Source organism: Hydra vulgaris, chromosome 13 (genome assembly GCF_038396675.1).
Source record: "Hydra vulgaris chromosome 13, alternate assembly HydraT2T_AEP".
NCBI lineage: Eukaryota > Metazoa > Cnidaria > Hydrozoa > Anthoathecata > Hydridae > Hydra > Hydra vulgaris.
This window is the reverse complement of record NC_088932.1, coordinates 24,921,892-24,949,116: the sequence shown is the minus strand read 5'-3', so window position 1 is coordinate 24,949,116 and position 27,225 is coordinate 24,921,892. Positions and strand designations below refer to the sequence as shown.

General features: G+C 29.8%; 2 protein-coding genes across 2 annotated transcripts; both read right to left on the bottom strand.

Moving 5' to 3' along the window:
* Positions 1-15,897: 15,897 nt before the first annotated feature.
* Positions 15,898-17,310, bottom strand: LOC124815799 (retrovirus-related Pol polyprotein from transposon 412). Its single transcript, XM_065815837.1, has 4 exons — positions 17,172-17,310; positions 16,837-17,084; positions 16,260-16,791; positions 15,898-16,188 (listed from the first exon to the last, which is right to left on the bottom strand). The coding sequence occupies exons 1-4, from the start codon at positions 17,308-17,310 to the stop codon at positions 16,031-16,033; spliced, it is 1,077 nt and encodes a 358-aa protein (XP_065671909.1). The 3' UTR covers positions 15,898-16,030.
* Positions 17,311-19,920: 2,610 nt separating this feature from the next.
* Positions 19,921-21,054, bottom strand: LOC136089755 (uncharacterized). Its single transcript, XM_065815836.1, has 3 exons — positions 20,838-21,054; positions 20,267-20,486; positions 19,921-20,218 (listed from the first exon to the last, which is right to left on the bottom strand). Exons 1-3 carry the CDS (start codon positions 21,052-21,054, stop codon positions 19,921-19,923), a joined length of 735 nt encoding a protein of 244 aa, XP_065671908.1.
* Between the last annotated feature and the right edge of the window lie 6,171 nt (positions 21,055-27,225).

The window sequence follows — 27,225 nt, the reverse complement described above, 5'->3', positions numbered from 1 at the left end:
TACGTTACTGTAATATTTTTATATTCCAAAGTTTTATCTTTGTTTTTAAATTTAAATAAAATATTTTCTTCGGTAAATAATGGGAGAAGATAACTGTCCAAATCAGGTTCTACAGCGTTTCTTCTTTTTTCAACAACTCTGTAATTATTAATTTTTTTACATAATAAGTTTTACTCCAAATATTGCATCATTTTATTGTGCAGAATTAAATTTGCATTAGTATTGTGATTTTACCTTATCATATTAGCAAGTTTTATCATTTGATGATTACTTAAGGAAAGAGAATTCTGAATATAAAGAAGATTTTTGTGAGTAAAATTGGTTGTTTTTGGAGTATTCTCTGCTCCAATAGATAGTTTCAGTTTACTACCTCCTGTCTTCAATGAAATGGTGTTACCACTTTCACTACATAGCTTTTCTTTAATAACGTGAGAAGGCATTTGTTCCTTGACATCTAAATAAGTTACAAAACTATGGAGACTGAATGAAAAAGGTTTCGACAACTTTGTCGTTTTGTTAAAAAGTAAAAAATGTAAAAAATTTGTAAAAAATTTGTAAAAAATTGTTAAAAAGGTTATAAGTTAAAAAGCTTACAAAGGTTTTTTGAAATTAAAATTATCAATTTTGATTTATTATTCTTAACATTTTTTTCACTAATCTCTCTATTAGTAACACAAATTAATACGGTTTTTCTAATACCTTGATATCCGGATGCAGCTGATATGTTATTTCTGAAAAAAAAATTACATTTACGAACTTAATTTCTATAGAACATGGTATACAACTTTTCACAGTCAAATAATCAAAGTTATAAAAACGTTTTCTACCTGAGCGCCGTTGAATTGCATTTATGATGCAATCCTCCATTAACTTTAGTCAGACAAGAACTACACCGCGGACTAATAGCTGCCGTTTTAAAACTCTTTATACCAGATTTTTTTCTTGGGTATCCTTCCCTGCGTTCTTACGATTTTGCATATTTCACAGCTGCAAGTTTTTAGTTTCCTGAAATTATATAAAAAATTATAAATTTATGTTTCTTTACAACAGATATACAAATAAAATAACATTTTACCCATTTCATGTTTTAGTCGGGATAGTCATCTTTGACCAGTCAATGTCAAAATTAATTTTCTGCCTGAGATCAACAACATTTGTTCTTTCAACTATACCCCTACACCTTAAAAAGATAAAGATATGCTAGTACCAAGCAAAATGAGATTTGATTCATTTATCAAATCTTACTTCTTTGAGCTCAACAAGGTATCCAATTTTTGGGTTATGTGGATGGTTTTACGTTTATGACATATATATATTTTTATATATATTTATTTAGTTAAAAATCATTAAATATACCAACCTTGGACACAATCCAGTAGGGTATCGATCATCGTCAATGTTATAATCCGAAAAACAGCTCTGAAATTTAGAAATTATATGGCTTTGGCTGTTTATTTCCATATGACATTTGGAACACAAAAAAGACATTTTTCTCTGTTCTTTTGATGATCTAAAATAGTCTGAGGATGTGATTTACCAATTCTTAACATTTTTTTAAACAAAATTTGTTCTATGATTGTCTTTAGCAATTAAATTTGTGGCAGAAAAAATGGCGGATTAAAGATGGTTGTAAAAGACAAAAATAGCGCGAAAAAAAGGCGTGAAAAAATCTTAAAAATGCCATATTACTTAATATGAGTTTTCTGATTTGGTAGACTATATACATATTGATCAGTAAAATATACTCTTTCAGAAAACGTTGAAATTAATTTGGATACAATTCAGAAAACCTAAATTTAGTTAAGGCTAACCGTGTACAGAGACCAGCTATTGATTAAAAAAAATTATCTATGTTAAATATATGCTAGTTTTCGCTTACTGCAATATCCCATAGGTTTATAATTTAGTTACATTTTTTTATAATATCAATAAAATTTTAAAATTTAGTACAAAATATATAATATTTTCTTTTTTTGTTACACTAATTTCACTAGTGTTACAAGAAAACTTCATTAGTGTAACAAGAGTTCTTGTTACACTAATTTCATTAGTGTAACAAGAACTCTTGTTACACTAATGAAGTTTTATAAAAAAAGGTAAACGGAGTTCTTGTTACACTAATTTCATTAGTGTAACAAGAACTTGTTACACTAATTTCATTAGTGTAACAAGAACTCCGTTTACCTTTTTTTATAAAATTTACAATTTCAAACAATGGAAGAAAGTGTGATGTTTCACAAATATACTTGCGTAACAGTACATTGCAACAATTATTAAATTTTTAAAACAATGGAATTATAAAAATTGCAATCCTATTGCAAAATATAGTTTTGAAATCATACATTTACAACAGAGCATGGGCCACGGCGTGCAATTAAACTGGGGGAGGAGGGGGGCTGAAATATTTATCTTGAATTCAAATGATTTTGGGGTTTTAAACTTTTCTTGCCTCATTTTTGAAAAAAAAAATTTGTTCTGAAATTTTCTTTAAATACTGAAAAAATTGCAAAAATGTGATAAGGTCTTTTATAGTAAATATTCCGAACTCACTCCTGCGCTCCAAAAACAGTTCTTCAACGTTCATACGCTTCTTGAATGCTGGTTGCTTGAATTGATTTCTATTGCATTAATAATTGTGTCAAGAGCTTCAAAATATATTAGCTTAGAAACATCATTGGCTGTCTCTGAGTAATAGGCATTGCTTGTTTATTCTGCGTACCAATGACGTATTGAAAAATGGAATAATTCGACTTTTTTCGTTTCCTTTAGAAAAATAGGTTTTTCAATTAATTTGATTGCATTTGCTAATTTTTTAACCACCGCAAAAAACAAATGGAACTTGTCATCATTTCTCATACTTTTTTATTGCATTAATCACTAAATATGCAGATTTTCATCCACAGGTTGCCGACATCTTTGTTAATGGAAGGGATTTTGACAAACTATCAGTCATTGCGTAAAGTCTATAAGAGAGATTGATCCCGAAGAAGAAGTAAACCAATTCCATCTGGCTCTTGCAACCAAGGATTCTTGCGTTTGTCTTTTGGTCAAGTTTTTCTTTTATACATTCGTTCCAAAGTTGCAAGAATGATTCATAATTACCGATAATTCTCTCAATACATTCTGCCCAAAAGTTCCATCTTGTAGCGGAAAGTTTCTTCAGCTTTTTGAATGTTTCAAAGCCTTGTTCTATGTCAATGTTTTCATTAATGTTTTAACATTATTTGAAAACTTTACAAGTACGTATACTTTGTTTGTTTTCGTTTTGTTATTTAGGTGCCCCAAGAAGACCCAACGGTCTTGTCACAGAGCACTGCGGAAGTGCATTTAAATAGGAAGTTCACGCCTCTTTCCTACCATGACGCGAAAATATGTCCAGAATTCGTTTCGAACCTGGATCTCCTGCTTCTAAAGCAAGCGATCTTATCACTGCGCCACGGCCGCTATTTCTCTAACAACATTCAAGGTTCAAATGTCGCAAAATGTCACACTTCTTAATCAGCTATTTTACAGCTAAACTAAGAGAATGCCCTTGGTATTCTCTTAGTTTAGCTGTGAAATTGCTGTTCAATAAGAATTTGAGCTAATACTCCAAATTTCTACCCCATTATGTTAGATGCGCCATCATAGGTTTGACCGCTGCAATTATCGAAACTTAAGTTAATTCTAATAAGTATATCTTTGATAACAAGTACAATAGCATTGCTTTTAATACTTTTCATTTTGTAAAATACTATAAAGTCTTCAAAAGGGTTCAAATCTTTATCTACCGTTTGAAGAAAAAATGATAGCTGCTCTTTATTGCTCACGTCACACAGTGGGAAAGAGTGTGTCAAAATACCAAAAAAGCAATGTCGGCATTGCACGGTAAAAATTTGTCATAATGGTATAGACATGTTCATTAGAGAAAATATCTAGTTAAAATAACATTAAATATCAATTTAAGCGTAATTTTATGCGGTTATTTACACGTTAATTTGACATGTGTTCCAAAACGTTATTTTGCATTTTTTTTATTTATCAACTTTCTCACGCTACTATTGTTTTAAACTAACTTTATTGACTTTCATTTTAAAATATATTATTTTAATTAACAATGTTTTTTTTCGCGCAGACTTTTAAAAACAATTTAATGTAAGTGCAATCATTAACTTTAATGCATAGAAAACAGACAGTTTTCGATATTATTTTTTTGCTACTAACCTTTACTACTAGGTATCAGATAAACTAAACTCCAATATCCTCCAAACATTTGACTATGTAAATCTCATGCTAAATTTATGTAAATAGCCATGCATCATAAATATTTTGCTACTTTTTGCAACAAAAAAAGTTATTACAAAAGATTGGTCTTCGGTTAATGGTCAGTTGATGAGAAATACTGAACATGTAAAAAAGATGTTTTGTACACAAAGATTACCTACAAAATCTTTTATTACTGTTATAATATATAAGTTCTGTAAATATAATTATAAAAATTTATTTTATGGCAAATACATGCATTGAAAAGTAATATTTTTAATGTTTACACTGATAAAAGTTGTCTTGAAATCCATTCAAAATATTTCGTATTTTTCACCAAAATTTAATTTTTTTGATTTTTTTTTTGATATTATATAATTACATGTATATTACTTTATTTATGCATTTTATATATAAATATAGCTATTTTAATAAATAAAACTACGAAAATAATTTTGTCACAAAAAACTCAATTTTGTCCCACTGTGCGTCAGTACCTTCATTGGCAACAATGGAAAAAACTTGCGTTCTCGTATGGTTTTTAAATTTTCTTGTAATGTTAGAGTAGCTAATATATCCAAAATCTCATTTTTCACCTCACTATGTGTATACTTATAAACATACTTATAACCTTCTTCCATAGAGATGATCTACAATGTTTTTTTTGTTTGTACCAAGCAGGCACAATAGTTGAGTAAAACTGTCATTCCCATGATGATATTACAAAGCCGTTCCTTGTCGTCTAAAGTAATGTTGGCATCAAATGACTTTCCAAAAAATAATTTTGTTCTATAGCTCTCCTATTGGAAATCTGTTAATCTATTAACTCCGCAATATTTTAACATAGGACAATGTTAAGCTGGTATAACGAAGCTGTTTTGTGAAATGCTGGTATAACGAGGCTGTTTGTGACATCCCTAATCTTGGTGAGTCTTAAATCATTTTGGAGCTTTTTCCATGAAAAAAAATATAATATAAGCAACTTCTTTATTTCTTTGGTAATATAAGCAACTTCTTTATTTCTCTGATCATTCAGGTTTTCCTTTCTTAAATAACACAATAATAGCAGAAGACACTGAGTTTTAAATAAAATGCACTATTTTTAACAGAGAATAAAAAATAGCAGTTTTTAATTAATTCTGATTCTTTTAACTTGACAAACTAATCAAAAATGTATGTATCTTACCTTTCATCATAATGGAACCATGAAAAATCATTGAAGCAATTTTGCTTGCATGAACAATCTCGACATCCAATTTTTGTTTTGGGGAAAATATAATGTTTGGAGGGATCAAATACTTTATTATCGGTGTTGATAGTTTCTTCTTGTTGAACTTCTTTAAAAAAATAAGACTTTTCAAATAGTTCACAAATACTCGTTTCACTATACGCATTTGTATGAGGAGACTTTTCATGTAGTTCACGAATTATTGCTTTACTAGACGCATTTATATGCAGAGGCTTTTCAGATAGTTTGCTAATTATTTTTTTACTAGACGCATATGGTAAATATGTTTTCCGCTTGAAAAATATGCAATTGTCTTACTCATGTTGTTCAAATTGTTGAATAGTAAAAAAGTATTTTATTATTAGTGCGGCCGTGGCGCAGTGGTTAGAGATCCAGGTTTGAAACGAGCTCTGGACATATTTTTGCGTCACGTTAAAGAAGGAAGCGTGAACTTTCCGGTTAAATGCACTTCCGCGGAGCTCTCTGACAAGACCGTTAGGTCTTCTTGGAGCATCTAAAAAAAAATAAAAAATAAATATTTGACAAAAACTTGTTTAGATCATGATCGTATAAGATAATATAATATCTTATAATATAATATACTATATATAATCTTATACGTCCATGTTTATACGTCCATGTTTATACGTCCATGTTTATACGCCCATGTTTATACGTCCATGTTTATACGTCCATGTTTATACGTCCATGTTTATACGTCCATGTTTATACGTCCATGTTTATACGTCCATGTTTATACGTCCATGTTTATACGTCCATGTTTATACGTCCATGTTTAAATCAAATATTAAAATGTTTATTATACAGTAATGGGCTTCAAATAATTTTATCTTTTGTATTAGAAACTTATTTGCACAGACATTTTTTTTCGTTTTGAGAGTTGTAGTTATTAGCTAAGCTTTATCTTCAGTCAATGCTTCTACATTTTATTCTACCAGGACCGACGACACGGGTTTCGAAGTGGAGGGGCACAATCATCAATTTTTTTAAAATTCCTCTATAAATGGTAAAATAACTCACCACCGTTAACGATTCGAGTAAGTATTGTTTTTTTAACCAAAGACTTTTTTTCATGGCGTAAAATGACTAATTATTTTACTTGGATAGTTACCACTAAAACTAATAAATACAGTCGATTTATTTTTGTGCATTTTGCCGAGCGTAGATAAAAATGTTTATATTTAAATAATAGTATTCAATTTTTTTCACGGCGATTTTTTTGATTGATTTTCTCCCACTTGCTATGGTTTACAAGACATTTGGAAGCGGACGTAACGAAAACAGTTTATTTTATTTTTACGCGTCAAATAAACAAATTTTCTCTAAATAAAAATTCAAAATGGTTTCTGAACCATCTTTTTACCGATAAAGTAACCTACTATCAAACTCGTGGATAGACTTGATCCATGATGCATCTTATAATCTAAAAATTCACACATGAGTTGATAATGTGTATATCTAGAATTCCAGTGTACAATATATACCTTCTGATAACTGATGTCGTAAATATAAATGTATTTTATTAAAAAACAGTGATTTTTATGTTTGTTTTGCTTAAAACTACTATTTAACTGTAGTTTAGACATTTAGTTGTAAACTGAAATTTGAGATCCAATTGAAATTTATCTTTATAAGTAATAACATTGATAGTTAAAGAAACCGTCATTTAGTCTATCCAGCTGATTATTTCTAGTTTTTGTACCACATTTTTTAATAAATTGAATTTTAATATCTATATAACTTTTAAAGAGCAGATTTTATAAAAAAACGCATGGTATATATTTACACTTTAATAAAAAATTAAAAAAAAAAATACATAAGTTTATATTTATAGCCTAATTCAATGCTAAAGATGGTAATTTTTTGCAACTTTTCAGAAAAATTAAAAAATTGCGGACGTTTTGGACCAAATTCCGTATTTCTTTAAACAAAGCTTTGGAAGTTTTTAAGGCAAAAAAAATCGTCGTGTTTATCAGCAAAAAAATCAACATTACTTTACAAAACTCTGGGGGTCATAGCTTCCTTGGCCCTCCTCCCTCTCTCTTTCACCGTGGCCCGCATATGTTATTGTTTTCTTATTTATATACTTCGTATAATTTCGTATCACAAGTAAATCGTATCACAAGTATCATTTCGTATCACAAGTATAAATTCGTATCATTTCGTATCACAAGTATAAATTCGTATCATTTCGTATCACAAGTATAAATTTGTATCACAAGTAAATCTAAATGTAATTATATATACTAAGTAAATCAGAGTTGACAATGCCGCCCGGCAACAAAGTAACTTTCTGCCGAAAGGCCGACTTTTTAGGGAGGCAGAAGCTGTTAGCGGCGGCCTATCATTCTATTTTTAGCGGCAAAATATTCTTTCTTCCTCCTCCAATGGATTCTGCCCTTCTATTAGCCTTTTTCAAACTGCGTCAAACCTGGTAATTAATATTTACTTGAGGGGACATTTTTTTCAAGCGCATTTGATGTTCAAACAACTATATAAACAACATATCGTCGGGGATAGTGCAAATCCGCGAATCTACTACAGGTAGGGAGCGCGTATCTGCATTGCAGATAGTTTTACAGTAGAAGGTTAAAACTGTATATCTTTTTTATTTAAACAGATTTTGGGCTCATTTTTATTTAAACAGATTTTGGGCACTTTTTAACTGATTTTGAGATTGGCAATCTTTCAGTAAAGATTTGTGGTGGAATCACTTGTTGAATTCTTTTTGGTCTTTGTGGTAAATTGTTCATCGTAACTTAGTTTGAAATCTATTGTACCATTGGGATTATATTTTAGAACTCTGATATCAACCACACATTTTTCTCCAGTATCTCTTCCAGGACGGATTGTATCATAAATAAGGTAGCTTTTAATACTGTAATCTTTAAAAAATGTATGGTCTACCATTGCTACCTCATATGGAGATGGATTGCGTCTAGCTTCTTTGGTAACTAAAGGGTATTGACTAGGTAAAAATATTTCAAGGTGTTTTAACTTTCTTTCTATTACCGAATGAACAGAATCTACCTCCATTTGAGTATGACCCTTTTCTAAAAATTTTTGTGTGATGACTACTTTTTTTTGCATTGCTAGTTGCAGAAGTGCTTTCGAAACAATGGCATTTCTATTTTGTGATGTACATCCATCAGTAAAAATTATGACATCTTTTGGGGATTCATCAATGATTTTATTTAAATAATGAACAAAAAATGAAGCGTAAGTTGATGCCTTTAAATCAGTTGTTGTATCATCAAACCAATAACACTTTACTTTATTAGTGCCAAAATTGTATGTTGTAAAATTATGAACCATCAGTTTTGTTTTGAAATACACTGGCTGTCAAGTATGGACATAATTTTACTGCTTGTAAATCAGCAGTGATAACATGAATTGTTCCATTTTTCGCAGCAATTTTGTCTAAAGCTTTGTCCTTTCTAGCTAAATCTTTCCGTGATACATGTTGTTGATACTCTTGCTCTGTAATATTTCCTGTTTTATATGAACAACATAGATCACATGCATCTTTCTTTGGTTGAAACAAAGCTATGTTTTCATATTTCAAAGCATCTTCAAATAGTTTTCTGGAAGCCACTTTCTGTCCATTTTTTGTAGCATTTTTTACATAGATACGATAGAGCTCACGTTTAGACTGTATTATGGTTTCTAGATATAATTTTTTACTTTCCTTTCTGCAGTAGTGAGAAGGCAATTTAGGCATGGCTCTTAAAAATATTTGTACCAACTCTTTCAATGAATGGCATCGCCATGCAGTATCATTATGTCTTGTTGTTGTATCCCTATTAGACTTTTCTCTAAGCCAGTACCTAACTGTCCACTCTTTAATACCCAACGTTCCTAAAAACGTCTTTAAACATACTCTCATTTTGTTGTTATTTAATTTTAAATAATAGACTTTTGTTATATTTCGCCTTGTATTAGCCCTTTCAGTAGTTTTTCTTTTAGTAAATTTTTTATCAACTAAAGATAAAACAAAGATTTTCTTGGCTATCCAGCTCATCTCCAAAAATTTATTAAAAATATCTAGTCTCGCACTTTCTGTAAACTTTTTGCAGTTAATCACACTACTTTTTAAGCATTTGTTTGATTTACAAGCCTCTCCAAGTTTTCGCGCAGGTCTTAGAGCGTCTTGTAAAAATTTTTCCTCACCAGTCTTTCTAAAACCTAGCATTCTCAAATTCTTATTCCTAAGTCTTTTTAAAGACATTTGTTCTGCTTTTCGTTTCCTTTTCCTAGATTCAACTGCTACTTCAGGTTCCAAATTTCTTTCATGAAAAAAATCGTTATTGCTGTCTATTGATTGAATGAAAGCTATCTGTTCAACATTTGCTATTTCAGAGATTGGATTGTTATTTGGATCAGCAACAGAATCATCTACTGAAAAGTCAAAAGTTGGTAACTCATTTGGTGAGCTATTGTTTTCAGTATGTACAAACTCTGCAAAAAGATATGGTAAATTATCAGTCATTTTCTTAGAAGCTTTCAAAGTCATAACTTGATGTATTTTATCTTCTCGACAAGAGTTTTTTGTTATTCGCCATTTTAATCTTTAATCTAAAAAAAATTAGCAATATAAATATAGAAAAAATATTCATAATGATTTATATACTTACGTGATATTTTAAATAAGAAATGCATTTATATAAATTGGCTAACATACAAAATGTTCACCTTACAATATTCAGTCATTACTAATGACTGAATATTGTAAGGTGAAACGTGCTAATGACATTAAGATGAAAATTTAAACTGAAAATTTTTTAAAATGCTTATTTTATTTAAAATTATTTAAAATGCTAATTTTATTTAAAATGCTAATATTAACAAAACTAACTGACTCCCATCATATTCAATTTAGAAGTAGGAAACTAATCCTACACAAGAGGCATAGTCCTGCAATTATATAGATAGAAAAAATAAATTAAAAAAAGTATTATTAATCGACAAAAAAATGTAAACAAGCGCTTTTCTCTTTATAAAAACATGATCGCGCATGTTTGGTTTTTAAAAAAAAAAACAATAAAACTTAATGAGGCAACTTTTTTTAAAGACACGTTTTTTTTGTAAAAAGAATTTTACAAAAACGGTAAACAAACAAACAAAAATTTTTTTTTCTTTATTACACTTGTATATAGATAATAAAACCAAAACTTACCTGATGTAGTGTTGAATATTTTCAATTTTATAATTGAAAATAACCAACACTACATATTTAACAATTTATTCAATTTTATTCAAATGTTACTCAAATCAGTTTGAAAAACTTTAACATTTGCTATTTTTCTGCTTTGTTGGCCAATTTTTGGCCAAAAAAAAAACATTATCAAAAAATAACAAAAACACTACCGAATTTAACAACACCTCAAATTACCAAAAACATTACAGATACGCTCGAGATGATAACCGATGATCACATACGCGGTACTGACATTTACTGGCCCCAGATGCGCAGTATTGTTCTTGGGCAATAACCTGCATTCTATAGGTCAAATAAAAGTAAGCTCAATATTGTCGGATGCCGATTAGAATCCTGCATGCATTTCCAAAGAAATCAAAATTGGCTAAAAGAAATCAAATTGGCTACATTTGTCATATACGCGGTATTATCCAATGCTAGTTACGCGGGTTTGCACTATCCCCGACGATATATCGAACAGCTGGTAATAACTTTCTTTTATAATGGAAAAAGCTTGTAAAATTGATCAGTTCACATTAGAAGAAGCTACCACGTGGTTAAAAAAACTGCAACTGCCAACTTCAGGCGCAGAGGATGTACTTCTAAATCAAATTAAAAAGATTTAATCAATATCTGAATTTGCTCAACAAAATTAAGAGCAGGGCTGATCGAAACTTCAAATTTGAATGCAGTTTAGATCCTTTTATAATACCACCAAATTCTACAAAATGGGAAATAGAAGACTCTAAAATGCCGTTTGTGGACCAAAAGATATTTAAAAAATATTTGTTGAATAAAAACGAGGGAAAAATTGGCCAACAAGAAAAAGCTGCACGTATGCTTCAAAGCAGAAAAATAGCAAATGTTTATGTTTATTCGTTAATGGAGTGCCATTTAAATCACATTGTCCTTGTCCAGTTGGTTCAAGTGGTTTATGTTGCAACGTTTTATGTTTACTTTTGTTTTTACAACATTACACATCTACAAAAGAAAAAATACTTGAGCTCACTTGTACACAAACACTTCAAAAATGGTACTTTCTAAATATGATAGTGGTAAAAAATCTTCTTTAGGAGAGCATTTAACTTTTATCTTTGAAAAAAAAAAGCAATTTGCCTTGCTGATCATGATTATACCAAAGCAATTTTATTTGATAAAACAATATTATCTTACGATAAAGTTACAGAGAATTAACACAATAATAACTTATCATACAATAAAGTTACAGAGAATTAACACAATAATAACAAATTTTAACAATTCTGCTTCAAATATTAAAATTAGTATTGCAAGCACTGAAGAAATTTTGACACAAGATATTTTACCTATTGAAGTAATAAAGTGTACTTATACTAAAAAGATAATAATACACTAAATATTAGAAATAGTATAAAGAAACAATTACTAATTAACCCAAAAGCAAAAGTTTATATAGATATAAGACTTTTAAACTCATCAAAACCACAGGTAGCCAATTATATAGATGTAACACAAAATACTGAAGAGTGGTATCAGTTACAGTATCGGACAAAACATGGTGGACAAACTCAAATTTAGAACAAAAGTTGATCATAAACTAAAAAAAACTAGTAAAACAATTGAACATATTATTTTTTATATAGTTTATTATGTTGTTAGCAAAATTAAAAACTTTTGAATCATACTAAAAATCACTAAAAAAGTTTTATAACACATTTTCCCTAACAAACTACATTTTTCTTTGGACAAAACAAGGTGGACATTCAAAAAATCGACTGAAAATTCAAATAATTTTAAAACTTAACTTATTATTTTTCGAAAAACTTCAAAAAATTAACTTAATATTTGGTTAGACCTCCTCGACTTTTAATTACTGCTTTCATTCTTTGAGGCATAGACTCAATTAATGAGTCAACAATTCTCATATCAATCTCTCGCCAGGCCTTCTCGACTTGTTCAAATAATTCCTCACTGGTCTTCACATTTGTACGCTCAATCTTTTTGCCAATTATTTCCTAGATATTTTTTATGAGATTCAGTCTGGGCTTTGTGCAGGTCACTTCATTATGGTGATATTCTTGTCCTTGAACCATTGTTTTACAATGTTAAAAAAAATCCATTTTAGAGGCATCTCCTATTCAGCATGTGAAAACATTATCTTCCATTATATCTTTGTAGATAAAACGGTCCACAATACCATTAATTTTGTGAATAGAACTAGTTCCTAGTGATGAGAAACATCCACAAACCATAGCAGACGTTCCATGCTTAACTCTCTTCTTGGTATATTTAGTATTGAATCTGGTGTTCTTTGGTCTCCTGACTCGCTTCTGACCGTCGCTTCCAAAAAGGTTATATTTTGATTCATCACTAAAAAGTTTGTTTTTCCACTGGTCTGCAGTCCAATTTTGGTGTGCTTTGGCAAACGCAAGTCATAGCTTTCTATTTTTAAAAGAAGTTAGTGGTTTCTTGTCAGGCATTCGAGAAAACAACTTTGCTTCGTTAACTCTTTGTCGCACAATGCGATTAGAGATTTGTAGTTCAAGTTTTTCGGTTAATTTTGTGGATGACAAAAATGGATCTTTTTAAAGCTTTTTAACAATTATTCGATCTAGTCTTTGTGATGTTTTTCTTAGAGGTCCGCCCCGATGGTTTGTTTTATAGCTTCGTCCGCCCCGATGGTTTGTTTTATAGCAAGATCCAAATGATTTGACAGTTTTGTTTACAGTCAATTAGGGTATATTATATTTTCTACAAATTTCAGCTTGACGTTTTCCGCTTTTCAAATCTTTAATAATATTTTCAGGTAAAACACTTCCTAATTTGTCGTAAGCCATTTTAAGTTGCAATATACGCCATATATCACGAGTTAAATCTATTTTTAGTTAAATTGAAAAAATAATTGGTCACATGTTCCAAAATCTATTTTATTATTTTAGAGTAATGTTATGATAAAAGTGAAAACAAAAGAATATGGTAAATTGAATAAAGACAATGAAATCTTATAAATAAAGCGTCGTTTTGATTTGTCCACCTTGTTTTGTCCAAGGAAAAATGTAGTTTGTTGAGAAAAATGTGTTATAAATTTTTTTTTTTGATTCTTAGTATAACTCAAACATTTTAAATTTTGTTGAGAACATAATAAACTATTTAAAAAATAATATGTTTAATTGTTTTACTAGTTTTTTTTAGTTATTGATCAACTTTTGTTCTAAATTTAAGTTTGTCCACCATGTTTTGTCCGATACTGTACGTAGATTTAAAATTACTGGAACTCGATTGCCTCTTTTACTTGGACTTCAGGGAAAAAATAAATTTATGGAATGCTAGAGTACTGTAAAAACTGGTAAAAGGGAAGATGACAAACACTTAGCCATTAAGAATATTAAAAGAGGAGTTAAGTTTGAAAAAACTGCTATTTCTTATTTTGAAAAAGTTTCTCAATCAAAAACAATTAAATGCGGTTTCTTTACACACCCTATAAAAATACGGTACGGAGCAAGCCCAGATGCTCTTGCTGCTGGTGGCTTCCTTTTAGAGGTTAAAACAAGGGCAGAGAACTGTGATGGATCCCTTCAATCACTAGATCAATTTTCACATTATTAAATACAATGCCAATTGCAAATGCTTTGCGCTGATGCTGAGTTTTGTATTTTATTATCTTATCATCCAGAGTCTGAGAGTGGGATACTTTTTTAAATTGAAATAAATAGTCTACTAATTAATATATTATTCGACATTTGTGACATTATTTTATCAGATTCAAAATGTTTAGAATGGAACTATTATGAAAACAAAGAATTTTGCTTGCTTGGAGAAAAATTGCTCGCCAAAGAACGAAACTTTAAAAACCTCAAACCGGTGTAGTAGGCAGGATTGACTTAACGGTAGCGTAAACTGTACAGTTAGCCGTACCGAAAGGTAACAAACACTGTACAGTACTCGCTGCCTAGGTGCAAATCACTGTACAGTAATTCCTACCGGCCAGGCACCAAACACTTAACTTAGGTAACATGTACTAACGGCAAAGAAAACGTGTTTGAAGAAAATATCAATATTTTTTGTATAAAATTATTTATTTCTCATAAACTGAAGTTTAGATAAAGTTTATTTTATAACACGATTTAGGCTAAAAAATATTTCTAATTTGCAAAAGGAGTTTTTTGTTTTGGGCAATTGCAATATCTTTTTTATTTGAAGTTTGAACTGAGCGAAACCAGTTTTTAACATAAAACCTTATTTTTGGGCATTGATTCAATCCCCTTTTAATCCAGGAAATTATAACTAAGTATATACATTTTTAGTTTTAGTGAAACCGTGCTTTTAGGGTGAAGTGGGATAAGTGGGAGTAGAAGTGGAACAAATAAGTTTAAAGCAAGATTTTAACACTTCAAATAACTTGATATAAAATCGCCTAGTCGACATGAAAATGTTAAAAAGATTTCACCAATCGAATTATGCATTTAATCAGCGGTGCATAAATATATATATATTTTTTTCCACCTCACCCTTATATAAACACTTTTTTAAGATACATTTCAAAATTAGGATTACTAGCGCACGTAGGGAAACAAAGCAAATTCTGATGAATAGTGAGTAAATCTAATTGTTCACATTAGATAAGTGATTAGGCGCCTCTCTGAATTATAATTTTTGGGCTGTTCCACTTCTCCCCTAAGATTATTTTTTAAAATTTGCGATGCCCTTTATCGATATATAAAGTTGTCTTATTTCTTCACTAAGGATTAATATCCTGGATTTACAAGAATAGTCAAAACAATCTTAAAATAAAGTCAATAAGAAATATAAATATACAAAACAATAGTCAATAAATAGTCAATAAAAACATAACTTAATGGAAACAAAAATCAACCAACAGTTACAACTCTATCATAATGTACACCAGTATTTTGAAGATAAACTATTTGGTCGTTTTCTTTAATTTCCATCAGTTTAAAATTATTGGCATCTTTAAGAAGAGGTTTGTAAAAATACCACGAAAATACTAAAGCTTCAGGAGGCTTATAATACACAGCAATTGGAGTATCCTGGGCAGTTGCTAATGCATATATTTCAACATCAGTGCCCCATAAGAACTTCAACAATTTTTAAAGGTTCAGATTTAATATCAGACACCTCATCGCATCTTTTTTTAGGTGTTTCAATCTCAGATCTTTTCTCGAAAAGTTTCATATTTGAACCATGGTGCTTGGTACGAAGTATTTCCCCATTCTTTTGTTTCAACTGATAAAGTCCTTTATCAATAAATATTTCAATAACTTCATACGGGCCATCCCAAACAGATTTCCCTTTATCCCCCTTTCTATCAGCTCGTCTAAGATTGTAAACAAAAACTTCATCACCTATATTGAATTGAATTTGGTTTTTGTGACGTTTTTCATAGTCCTTCTTTTTCTCAATTGAGATTTCTTTATATTTTTTTCTACTTCTTCATGAATTATACACTGGATATTTTTAATTTGTTTCAAGTTTTCATGCAAATCAACCAGTTCCAAAATACCTTAAAATAAAAACTAAATGAAATAAGTAAAATTTAATAAATTAATTTTATTCATTTATTTAAAAAAATACCTTCTTTGTCTAAATCAACAGGTACATCAAGAATTAAGCTTTGCTCATTATTGATGCAATGTAAGGGTAAGACTGGCTCCCTGGCATACATAATTTGAAAGGGAGTAACTCCAGTTGACTTGTGGCAAGTTGTTCGAAATGCAAACAGTATGCCATCTAATGAAAGAGGCCATTTTTCTTGCTCTCCATTTAGAACTTTAAGCATAGAGCCCTGTATAGTTCTATTAGCTCTTTCAACTAGACCATTTGCTTGAGGATGGTAAGCTGAAGTAATACGTTGACAGGTTCCAGTGAGATCGAACAAATTTTCAGAAACTTTATTACAAAATTCTCGACCTTGATCATTAATTTGAATTGATGTACAACCATGACGACATATAAGTTCATAAAGAAATCTGGATACCTCTTCAGCACTTTTATTATAAATAGGCTTTGCTTCAACCCATTTTGAAAAGTAATCAACGACTACACAAATGCCAACATAACCTTCTGGATTTTTAGGAAGACTACAGAGATCAACACCAACTTGATGCTATACTTTAGTTGGAACTGGTATTGAATGCAACTCTGGAGAAACTTTTTTCATTTTTGAATTTGATTTTTGACAAGATACACAAGTGGCAACATAGTTTCGAATATCTTTATTCATATTAGGCCACCAATAGCCGGAATCAATCAATTTCCATATTGTTTTATCTCTCCCAACATGTCCACCTAAAGCCTTCGATTCAGTTGATGTGCCGAATCCATCATGTGCTGCTTTTTTGTACTGATCACGCGACATTTGATCTTTGACAACACATGAGGTTTCTGGACCAGAAGTAACTTATAAGATTTTTTTATATTTGTAATGTAACATACCATTAACAATTACAAATCTGTCACTTTGTTTTTTAAAGTTTGTTTTAATACCTATGTTTTCTCTTCCTTGTAAATGTTCAGGAAAAATTCCTGATGATAAATAATTCTCAATATCATAAAAGTTTGGTTCTTTAATTATTTTTTCAAATGATCTTGAGTCACCAATCTCTGTTGAACTTTTTTCTGCCATTTTATACTAAAATACATAAAAGAGGTGTTCATAGCATATTCATAAAATACTTACAATCAATCAATCATTTTATTTCACTTTATAAAAAATATGAAGTTAGGATCAGTCACAAACAGTTATGTAACTGACAAAAACGCGACGACCTACAAATATTCACCATAAATTTGAAAAAAATATATAAACCAAACAGCAAATTAATAGAAAAAGAAAAAAATAATTAATAATAATAATACTGTAATAATAATTAACAGCAATGGCTAACAAAAGTAAAAATAATAAAAATAACAATGTTAATTATAAAGATAATAATAGTAGCCAAACATTTAAAATAAGTATATAGGTACTAACAGTAATAACTAACAACAGTAACAATAAGAAGAATAACAATGTTAATTATAAAGATGAAAATAAAACAATAACAATAAGAACATAGAAGTGGTCGCTCAGGAGAGTAACTAATACTATGTAAACCTACATTTATAAATTCATTGGCTCTCAAACACATACACACAAAGACACACACGTATAAATATATATAAATATATATATACATACAAACACAACATATATAAATATATACACATACACACACACTTAATACACACACACTTCATACACATACACACACACTTTATTAAAGTCATATAAATATCTATTAAATCATTTCAAAACGGCTATAAAATATACTACATTATAATCGTAATTTGATATAAAAACATTACTACATAAAATAAAAAATTTGATAAGTATTAAATTTAAGACGTTCGATTTTAATTTTTTTTTGCTAATGCTAGTATCATTTTCCACGTTTTTTACATATTTATAAAACATTTACACGGCAAAGTAAAATGTTAAGTGTTCGGTACCCAAGTACAGTGTCCGGCACCTAGGTAGGAGTCACTTGTCAAGTAATCGGTACCGTTAGGTAGGAATTACTGTACAGTGATCCGTACCGGTTAAGTACTTCGTACCTCCTACACCGGTTCAAAATATATTGTCAAGAAATACACAAAATCAATTGTTTTATTGAACTTTGATGAGGATATTGACTTTACAATTCAAACATAATATATTTTTACTTATAACTATATATTTATTCTTTTTGAAATATTTTTTATCAATTATATAATTTTTTCTTTGGTCCTATAGGAGTTAATGTTATATTTGTAATATGGCACAACATTTGCCAAGTTGATCCTAGTAAATCCATTTGATTTAAAGGCCAGACATTGTTTAAGATTTTCCAATTACGTACTCTCCCAATATAACGTTCAACATGAATACGGGTGGAAACAATATTAAAGTTTTTTTGTTTTTCACATTCTGAAAATTGGTGTCCTTCTTTTTGTTTTAGTCGATTTAAGTATATATCTTTGGAAGAGCATTGTTCTGTAATTGCAAATCTTTTATCGGAAATCACTTCGTGATTAAAAATGGTAGCACAAAATATTACCCAACCAGTGAAAATTCTATGTACAGTTGTATAAAACTTTTCAAGCAAATACAAGCTGCAATACCACTACATAATTTAGAAAATAATAAGACTAAAAAAACAACGAGGTCGATACATAAACAAATATTGCGCTTTAAAAAAATGGGCGACCGCAGCCAGAGTTACTTCTTGGAGGCAAAATGTTATGGAGGCCGACACCATTAGGGAGGCGGAAAGCCATTAATATCCGCCTCCAGAAAGAATTGTGGAGGCTGAATCTTTTGGAGGCTGTTTCCAATGGCTTCTGTCTCCCAACTAGTTGCGGCCGCCAAATTGAAGGCGGAAATATTTGCCTCCCGCCAGCGGATGTAATGAAAAATCATTGCTCGCTTGCTTTAAAGCAATTGAATATTAACTAGAAACAAATAATAAATATTTGACATCAAGTTTTATTTTATATGATTATTTGCAAAAGTTTTGAGTATTTAAAAAAATTCTAATTTTTTTTTTTAAACTAATAAATTAAGTAGAATAAATTAGTAGTTTTATTATTAAAAACAAAAGTTAAATGTCGGAAATTTTACTTCTATGCCATTTGCGAATAAATCTTTTTGGCAAAAAAAAAAAATTTAAAATAAGTAAATAAATTGACTGATTTCGGTCAAAGTTTTTTAAAACAAGTCGACATTTAAAATTTTTATCTACTTTATCATTTGCAAAACGTTAAATACTTATTTTTAATAATTGGATATTGTAAAAGTTATTGAAAGAATATCTGCTAATGTTTATTAAAAATTTGCGACCACGCCCAGTGGGCCAGATGGTGGAAAAAACCTAAATATAAATATTTTTTATATTTAAACCATATATTAAAAGATATTTGTAATACTCTAACAGGGCCGGCTCAAGGGTATATGGCGCCTGTGGCCATTTTTTAATTGGCGCCGCCCCCCTCCTTGCCTCCACCCTCCCTTCCCTACCGTATATAAAAATAATCGTATTATGGACATTCGTGGTGAACTTTCAATATTTATTTACAATTTAATCTTTCTTGCTTTTACAATAGCAAATGATTTAATCATATCTACTAACTCCAATTCTTTTGCAATTGCTTGTTCTATTGATAATATTGCCAGACCATCCATTCTATCCTGTGTCATTGTTGAGCAAATATACGTTTAGATTAACTTCATCTTGGAAAAGCTTCTCTTTGCTGTTGCAACAGATACAGGTAGAGAAAAAAGTATTCTGAGAGAGACAAATAAGTTTCCCAAAGCTGCATTCAAATTGTTTGAACAAATAAAATCTAAAATATTTCTTGGAGAGTAGTTTCCCTTATAATAATTTCGCAAATATTTCATCTCTTCAAACAAGTCAGTTCCAGAAACATCTTTCAACTCATTGCAAGATAATAATTTTTCTAAATCCATGCATCTTTTTAGTAATTCATCTTCAGTAATGTCCTTGGCATTTAAACTGTAAAGAAAGTTGAACTGATTATTATGCTACATAAGCATTTCAAACCGATCCTGCAAAGATCCAATAGCGTGATCTAAAATGCTGTTGAAGAAGTTAATCTTAAAATTGTCTTCTTCAGTCATTGATTCCTCTTGACTTTCATAAGCAAACATTCTTTTTTTGGTACGACCACGCTTTTTTTTAAATTCGGGCTTAATATCTAGCTCAACAGAAAAATTTCTTGCAGTTTTTAACATCTTTTGAAGTTGTTCATCTGTTCTATAATCTTTAACATACTCCAAAGTGTTAGAAATTAATAAAAAAAAGCCTGAAGAATATTTAAATTGACTTCTTGAAGAGATTTGCTTGTTATCTCAATCTGACTCAGCACATCATACCAAGTGATAAGACAGCAAACAAATTTAAAGTCAATTTTCTGCAGTAGTGCTCTGGACTCAGATTTGTTTTTAATTGCTGTTACTGAAGATACCGGTAATTCGATATTCCAGAAGCTTTCTAAAGCTTGTGTTATCTCTCTCAGTTGATGTCTTAATGGTTTTAATGCATCAATTCTACTTGCCCATCTGGTTTCACAAAGTCCTTTCAAAGTTAAACCTTTGACAATTTGACGTAAAACGTTCCATCGCAAACAATCCATTATCGTACCCTTGTCCTCTTAAATCTTGCATAGAAATTCCATGAGAATCCAAAGTTTCTAATATTTTTTCAGTCATACCAGCGCCTGTAGTATCAAAAATGTCAATAAAGCTTAAAAAATACTCTCTTATATCAACGTAGCTTTCCTTTTCATCTGGAGTGGGCAGTATTGACACAAAACGTAGAATTATTGTCATCTGTTCAGTATGGGAAATATCTGGAGTACTGTCAACAATAATTGAGTAGTATTTGCTTGCCTTCAAATCAACTACTATTTATTCTTTGACTGCTTTAGATAAAATTTGAATAATTTTATTTTGAATATTTTTACCCAAGTAATGACTGTAAATTTCTTTGCTTTTTATTCTCCTGATATGCTCTTTCATCACAGGATCAAACTTGGCAAGCAGTTCCACTATTTTCAAAAAGCAACCATTATTGTCATCATAAAGTTTATTTGAAGTCCCTCGCAAAGCTACAATTTGGGACCCATGAAATTTTAGAATGGAAAAAAGTCGCTCTAAGACATGCCGCCAATGTTTTGTAGTTTCGTCCATTTGTCTCTGCTGAACTGCATCAATTGTAGATGATCCTTTGAACCTTTTAATAAGATCATGCCAGGTCATATAACAATTCAAATGATCTAAACTTGTCTAGTGAGCATTTAATCTGTTTTTTCATTTTGATACGCCTTCACCAGAAACCTCAGTAATCTTTTTAGAAAAGAGCTTGCAACAGAAGCAAAAGGCAGCATCTTTTGGTAGCTTCCAAAAATAATGACTTATATTAAATCTTCGTTTTCTTCCTTCTTGACTAGTGAAAGGAAAGTCAAAATTAATTATTTGAATTGGACCAATTTTGACCAGTAGATCTGTCAATGACACAGTATTTTTAGGCCAGCCTCCAACATCAAAGTAATTATCGGAGATTTCTGGTTCAACTGCGCATGTTGTAGACTCAATGACGGCGTCAATTTGGTTGCTTGCTTCAGAATGATTACAATTGAGATCATTTTGGCGAGTTAATGGTTCACACTGTAATCAAATTTTTAAATATTACTCAAATTTTTAATGATATTCTAGTCAAATTTAGTATATGATGAATTGTTAAACGTTTGATTTTCTTACCTGAATGTTTTGAATACTTTTGGAATTAATAGATGGTACTGACAAAACTTCTGAGCAAATTTTTAAATACTTCTCCAAACTTCCCTTATACTTTGACAGGGAAACATCTTTTTCTTGTTTTCTTTTTAGGTTTTGAGCTCCTGATAGTTTTTTCTTTGCAAACATGATGGTTGTTTTTATATCCTCTTTTGAAACATTTTTTTGTTCACTTAAATTTGTAAAGAGTAAAAAATATAACATGCATTGAATTGAGTTAGCTTCATAAGCGAAACTTGTTCAATGTGGATTATACCACTAGTACTGTATAAACTGGTTTTTTAGAGTTCCCACAATAATGGAAAATTTTCTTTAAAAAATTTTTTATAAAATTGAAATCTTAATCTAAAAACTATTTTATTTTTAATTTATATTTATTTTTAATTTTTTTTGTTTTTGAATTTTGAATTTTCTATTTTTTTGGCACCTCTTCGAAGCGGTGCCTGTGGTCAAATAGTGCTTGGCCACGCTGTTGAGCCGGCCCTGTACTCTAATTTAAAGTTATAAAAATTGTTTAATAGTATCTTAAAGCCACAAAAATTAGTTGCGGTTTCATGTATAATGAAAAACTTCTTTTTTTTTTAAAAAGCGTGAAATTTTTTTTTTTTATACATAGCTATAATAAACAGTAACTTTTAAAATTTTATAAGCTTACGGAATTAGTTTATATAATTAAAATATTTATCAGTAAAGCTTTTCGAAAAAAAATCTAAAGTAAAGATCAGTCTTTATAATACACTTTTAATCTGGCTTTAAACTAACGACGTGAATTTTTAACATTTATTACTTTTATTTTGTACAAAAAGTGTCACATAATTTAGGGAACCTACGAGAACCTATATGAAATACTTGAACTAGTAAATGTAATATGTATACAACCAATTTGAACTAAATACATATATAATTATGAGAAGCCGTAGCGCATATAATTATGAGCAGCCGTGGCGCAGAGGTTAGAATTCTGGCTCAGAACACAGAGGTCCGAGGTTCGACGCCAGCTCCAGCCCAACAACTGACATTGGTATGGAAGGAGGCGTGAAGACTGTAAGGACTTCTGGGAGCACCTAAAATAACTTCAAAAAGATATACATTGCCCCTAACTTCCCCTTTTGGGTTTCTTTAACAATTTTAAAACAATGACTTGTAACATGACTTATGTTATTTGCTTGAAATCAACTTTTATTTCTTGTAAACAAAAATACATGTTATTTTGTTTGTTATTTAATTCAATACAAATTGCACTGTTTACTTAACAGTTTTTTTGTTTTTTGTTTAGTAATAAAATAAAAATTGGTGACATTTACGGACTTTTACAACAAAATAAACTAGTTCCTAATGATATACCATTCTTTTCATTGAAATTAACTGTTCTAGTTTCTGCAGATATTAAACTAGAGGATTCTGAGTGAAAAACTTTATAAAATTATAACGTAAAAAGCTAATAGCTGCAAACAATGATAATACTCATTTTGAGAGAAGTAATGAAGATTAGCTAGCTCAAGATTTTCAATACACCTACGGTACATTAAATGCTAGATCATCAGTTAATGAAGTTGGGAAATCTGTTGCTCTTTTGAAAAGCTTGTAACATAACAAAACAAATAAGCCTAAGAATGTTAGTAATATTTTATTTAGCCATAAATTACTTCATGCAATAAAATTAAAACTAAGAAGTGAGTTTAAGTACAAAACTGGCACAAAAATTTCTGAAATTTGAAATAAAAACCCCATTAAACCTGCTTAGATATATTCACCTGATGAAACTTTATCATTAACTATTAATAGTGATATATCAAAATCAACATACCAGCTTCTAAGAAATGGTGCTGAAAAAAAAGGCTGCCACATATCCTTTATATAATTGTATAAGATCTTCAAAAGCTAAATGCTATCCCAAAAACATTCAAATAAATGGCTAGTCAGTACAAATATCGCTAAAAGATCATCTAAAACACACTCTTAAAAAGGTATGTGATATACAAACTATTGTGCTAATCGCAATGCTAAGAAATTAACTAAACTAACGTTTATATGCAAGGTTGGTTTTCATGGTGCTACAGGATATAGTGTTTATAAACTGGTAAGTTAAAATGAAAATAGTGGCGTATGAAGAGTGCCTATTGATTATTTGTATAGTACCTTTAGAACTCAGTAGACTTTATAATAATAAAAACGTTGTAATATTATTCACCCAGAATCTGCGGCCAATATATTAAAGATAAAAGTAATACACTATTATATATAGCGATGATAAATAATCTACAGATTTATTCAAAACGTCGTAAACATGTTACAATATCAATAATAGAGTTTGAAATCTATTCACTTCTTTATATTTTTTATTTATTCCTATATATTTATTTATATATTTCAAATCGATCATATAATAATATCGATAATAGAGTTTCAAATCTTTTGATAAATTTTTATTTTTACCGAAGTAAGTGTGCATTTTAATTTTTAAAGTTTGTTGCATCAATTTTTATTTTAAGTTTATTCCACCAGAAGAGTTTGTTATTCAGTTTCACGATTTTAAGAAGTTATATGATTTAAAAAATTTAAATCCGCGTTTTGAAAGTTTTATAAAGTTTGTTAAATAATTTTTAGTATTGGCAACTATTTAACTAAAATTTATAATAAAAGTAAATATATCTCAATAAAAAGTATTTCTTAAGACATATAAAGGGTTTTAGTAAAAAAAAAAAGATCATAATAATTTTGTCCACCATATGTCTAATATCCGGCCCACTGTGCCACGCTGTATTACGCCCATAGTTTTGCCAAATTACAACAAAAAAAAAAAAAAATTTATAAACTTTAAATATGTATACATTTATAAATATTATTTATATTTTACTTTATACTTTTAAAAAGTTTAAAAATATAGGCTGATCTCCTTTTACACGTTTTAAAGTTTTAAGCGATTAAATGCTTAAAACGTTTAAAAGTTAAAAATTTATTCGATAGTCCTAGAAAAACAACCGTTCTGACACAATTGTTTTTTATTTTTTTATTTTTTTAAATAGTCAATAGACCGGGTAAATAAAAATAAGCAATTGCTTTTACCCAGTAATTGATCAGCTTTACGTGAAAAACTAAGCAGTTTTGCTTCAATTTTTATTCACGTAAAGTTAAAGCTGAACAATTCATTCAGTAATTGTTCAGCTTTACGTAAATAAAAAGTTAAGCAAAAATTTTTAAGTTTTTATTCACGTAGGGGTGACCAATTACTGAGTAAAAGTACTTGCTCATTTTTATTCACCCGGCCTAATAAATCATATAAAACAAAACTTTAATGTCAAATATTTAACATTTGTTCTTGTTAATATTTTAATCGCTCGTTAACTTAAAGACAAACGCGCAATTATTTTTCATTGAATCCGCCGGCAGGAGGAAAATATTTCCACCTCCAATTTGGCAGCCGCTACCAGCTGGGAGGCAGAAGCTATTGGAGGCGGCCTCCAAATGGTTTTGCCTCCAAAATTTATTATGGAGGCAGTCACCATTAACTTTCCGCCTCTCTATTGGTGTTGGCCTCCAAAACATTTTGCCAAAAAAAAAAAACTCTGACTGCAGTCGCCAATAGAAGGGCGGGAGCCAATGGAGGCGGAATAGAAAAGATTTTATAAATATAAAATTTTATAAAATTTACCGCTATAAATTAATTGGGAGGCAGCCACCGTCTGCTGCGGAAGAAAAGTGGAGGCGAGAATATTTACCCCGTTTATCAACACTGATGTAAATAGTAAGGTGTTACATTTTTTTTAAAAACCTAAAAAAAATTGCTATTTTTTCTCTTACATCGCAATAAAACAAAATAACTTGGTTTAAATAAGTTGGTTTAAGATAAAATCTTAAACCAATTAGAAAATAGCATTTTTATATTTTTTTATTGTGATGTCAGAGAAAAAATAGCAATTTATTTTAAGTTTCTTATTTATTTCTCATAACATAAAAAAATGACTTAAGCGATTGTGAAATGATCGTGTCGACTAGGTCTTGTCATCGAGAACCGCTAGATCGTTAAATAAAAATAATATAAAATAACAGGATAAAAAAAGATATAAAATGAGCAACCGTGGCGCAGTGGTAGCGCACTTGCCTCTTTTGCGACATCAGTTACAAAGGAGGCAAGAACTATCTATCAAATGCTCATCCACGGGTGTCGCGTTAAATTAGTAGATCGTGAAGTAGACAGTCAGTTCTGCGCAAGCGTCACGCATGCGCAGATACGGGGTAATACTTCTGTTAGGTAGGTTACATCTATCATTAAATAAGTAGTCTTGTTTCCGTTAGGTATAAACTCAATAAACAAAAATAATCATTTTTTTAAATTTTTTAAAATTATATAATTAAAATGCCAGTCTATAATTACTCTGTTGAAGATGTTTAGCAGTATGTCTCTGATGGAATGATAAATTATTATATTAAAAGAATGTCAATTTTGTGGTATGTGTATATATAACCCACTATTTTAGTTAAACTTTTACATAATTCATGATAAGGAGTTTATTATTATTGTATATTTTATATTATTTTATGTTTCTGAAGTTAATTTTGTACTATGTCTCAGCATCTCAAAATACACAGCTGTTTTGGGACTTCATTTTATGCATTGACTTATTTGTCAGTTTTGCTCAGAACTATTAGTCAATTTTGTTATATATTTACTAGAAATATTTATTGAAAACAATCTAAGATTAAATTACCTGTAAAATTATTATTATGGATTTGAACCTAATTTTCAGAAAATGACCCTAGGTACAGTTTAAAAGAAGCTTATTGTACAATTTGTACATTATTGTACAAATTGTACATTATTTTAAAACCACTCCTACTTGGTGGACTTTTATTAGTATTAGGTATGTTACATGAAATTTTTAAATTCATCAAATTCTAGGTTGTTATATATCATTAAAAAGAGCTTCATTTCAATATTCCAAAGGTGAAAAAATTTTCAAATTGGAACCACCATACAAAATGTTATGGCGTTTTAAGTACCAATTTTTTGATATTAGAATTTGTTGAAGAAACTGGTCAAATAAAGTTTTTATTAACTAAAACTATTATAAATTAATCAATTTTTATCCAAAAGTTTATATCTTGCTATCAAAAGATAGATACAAGAGTTATAAAGATCTACAAATTTATAAAGGTTTCTAGATTACAGGCGCAAGAGGGGGCACAAAACCACCATCCTTACCG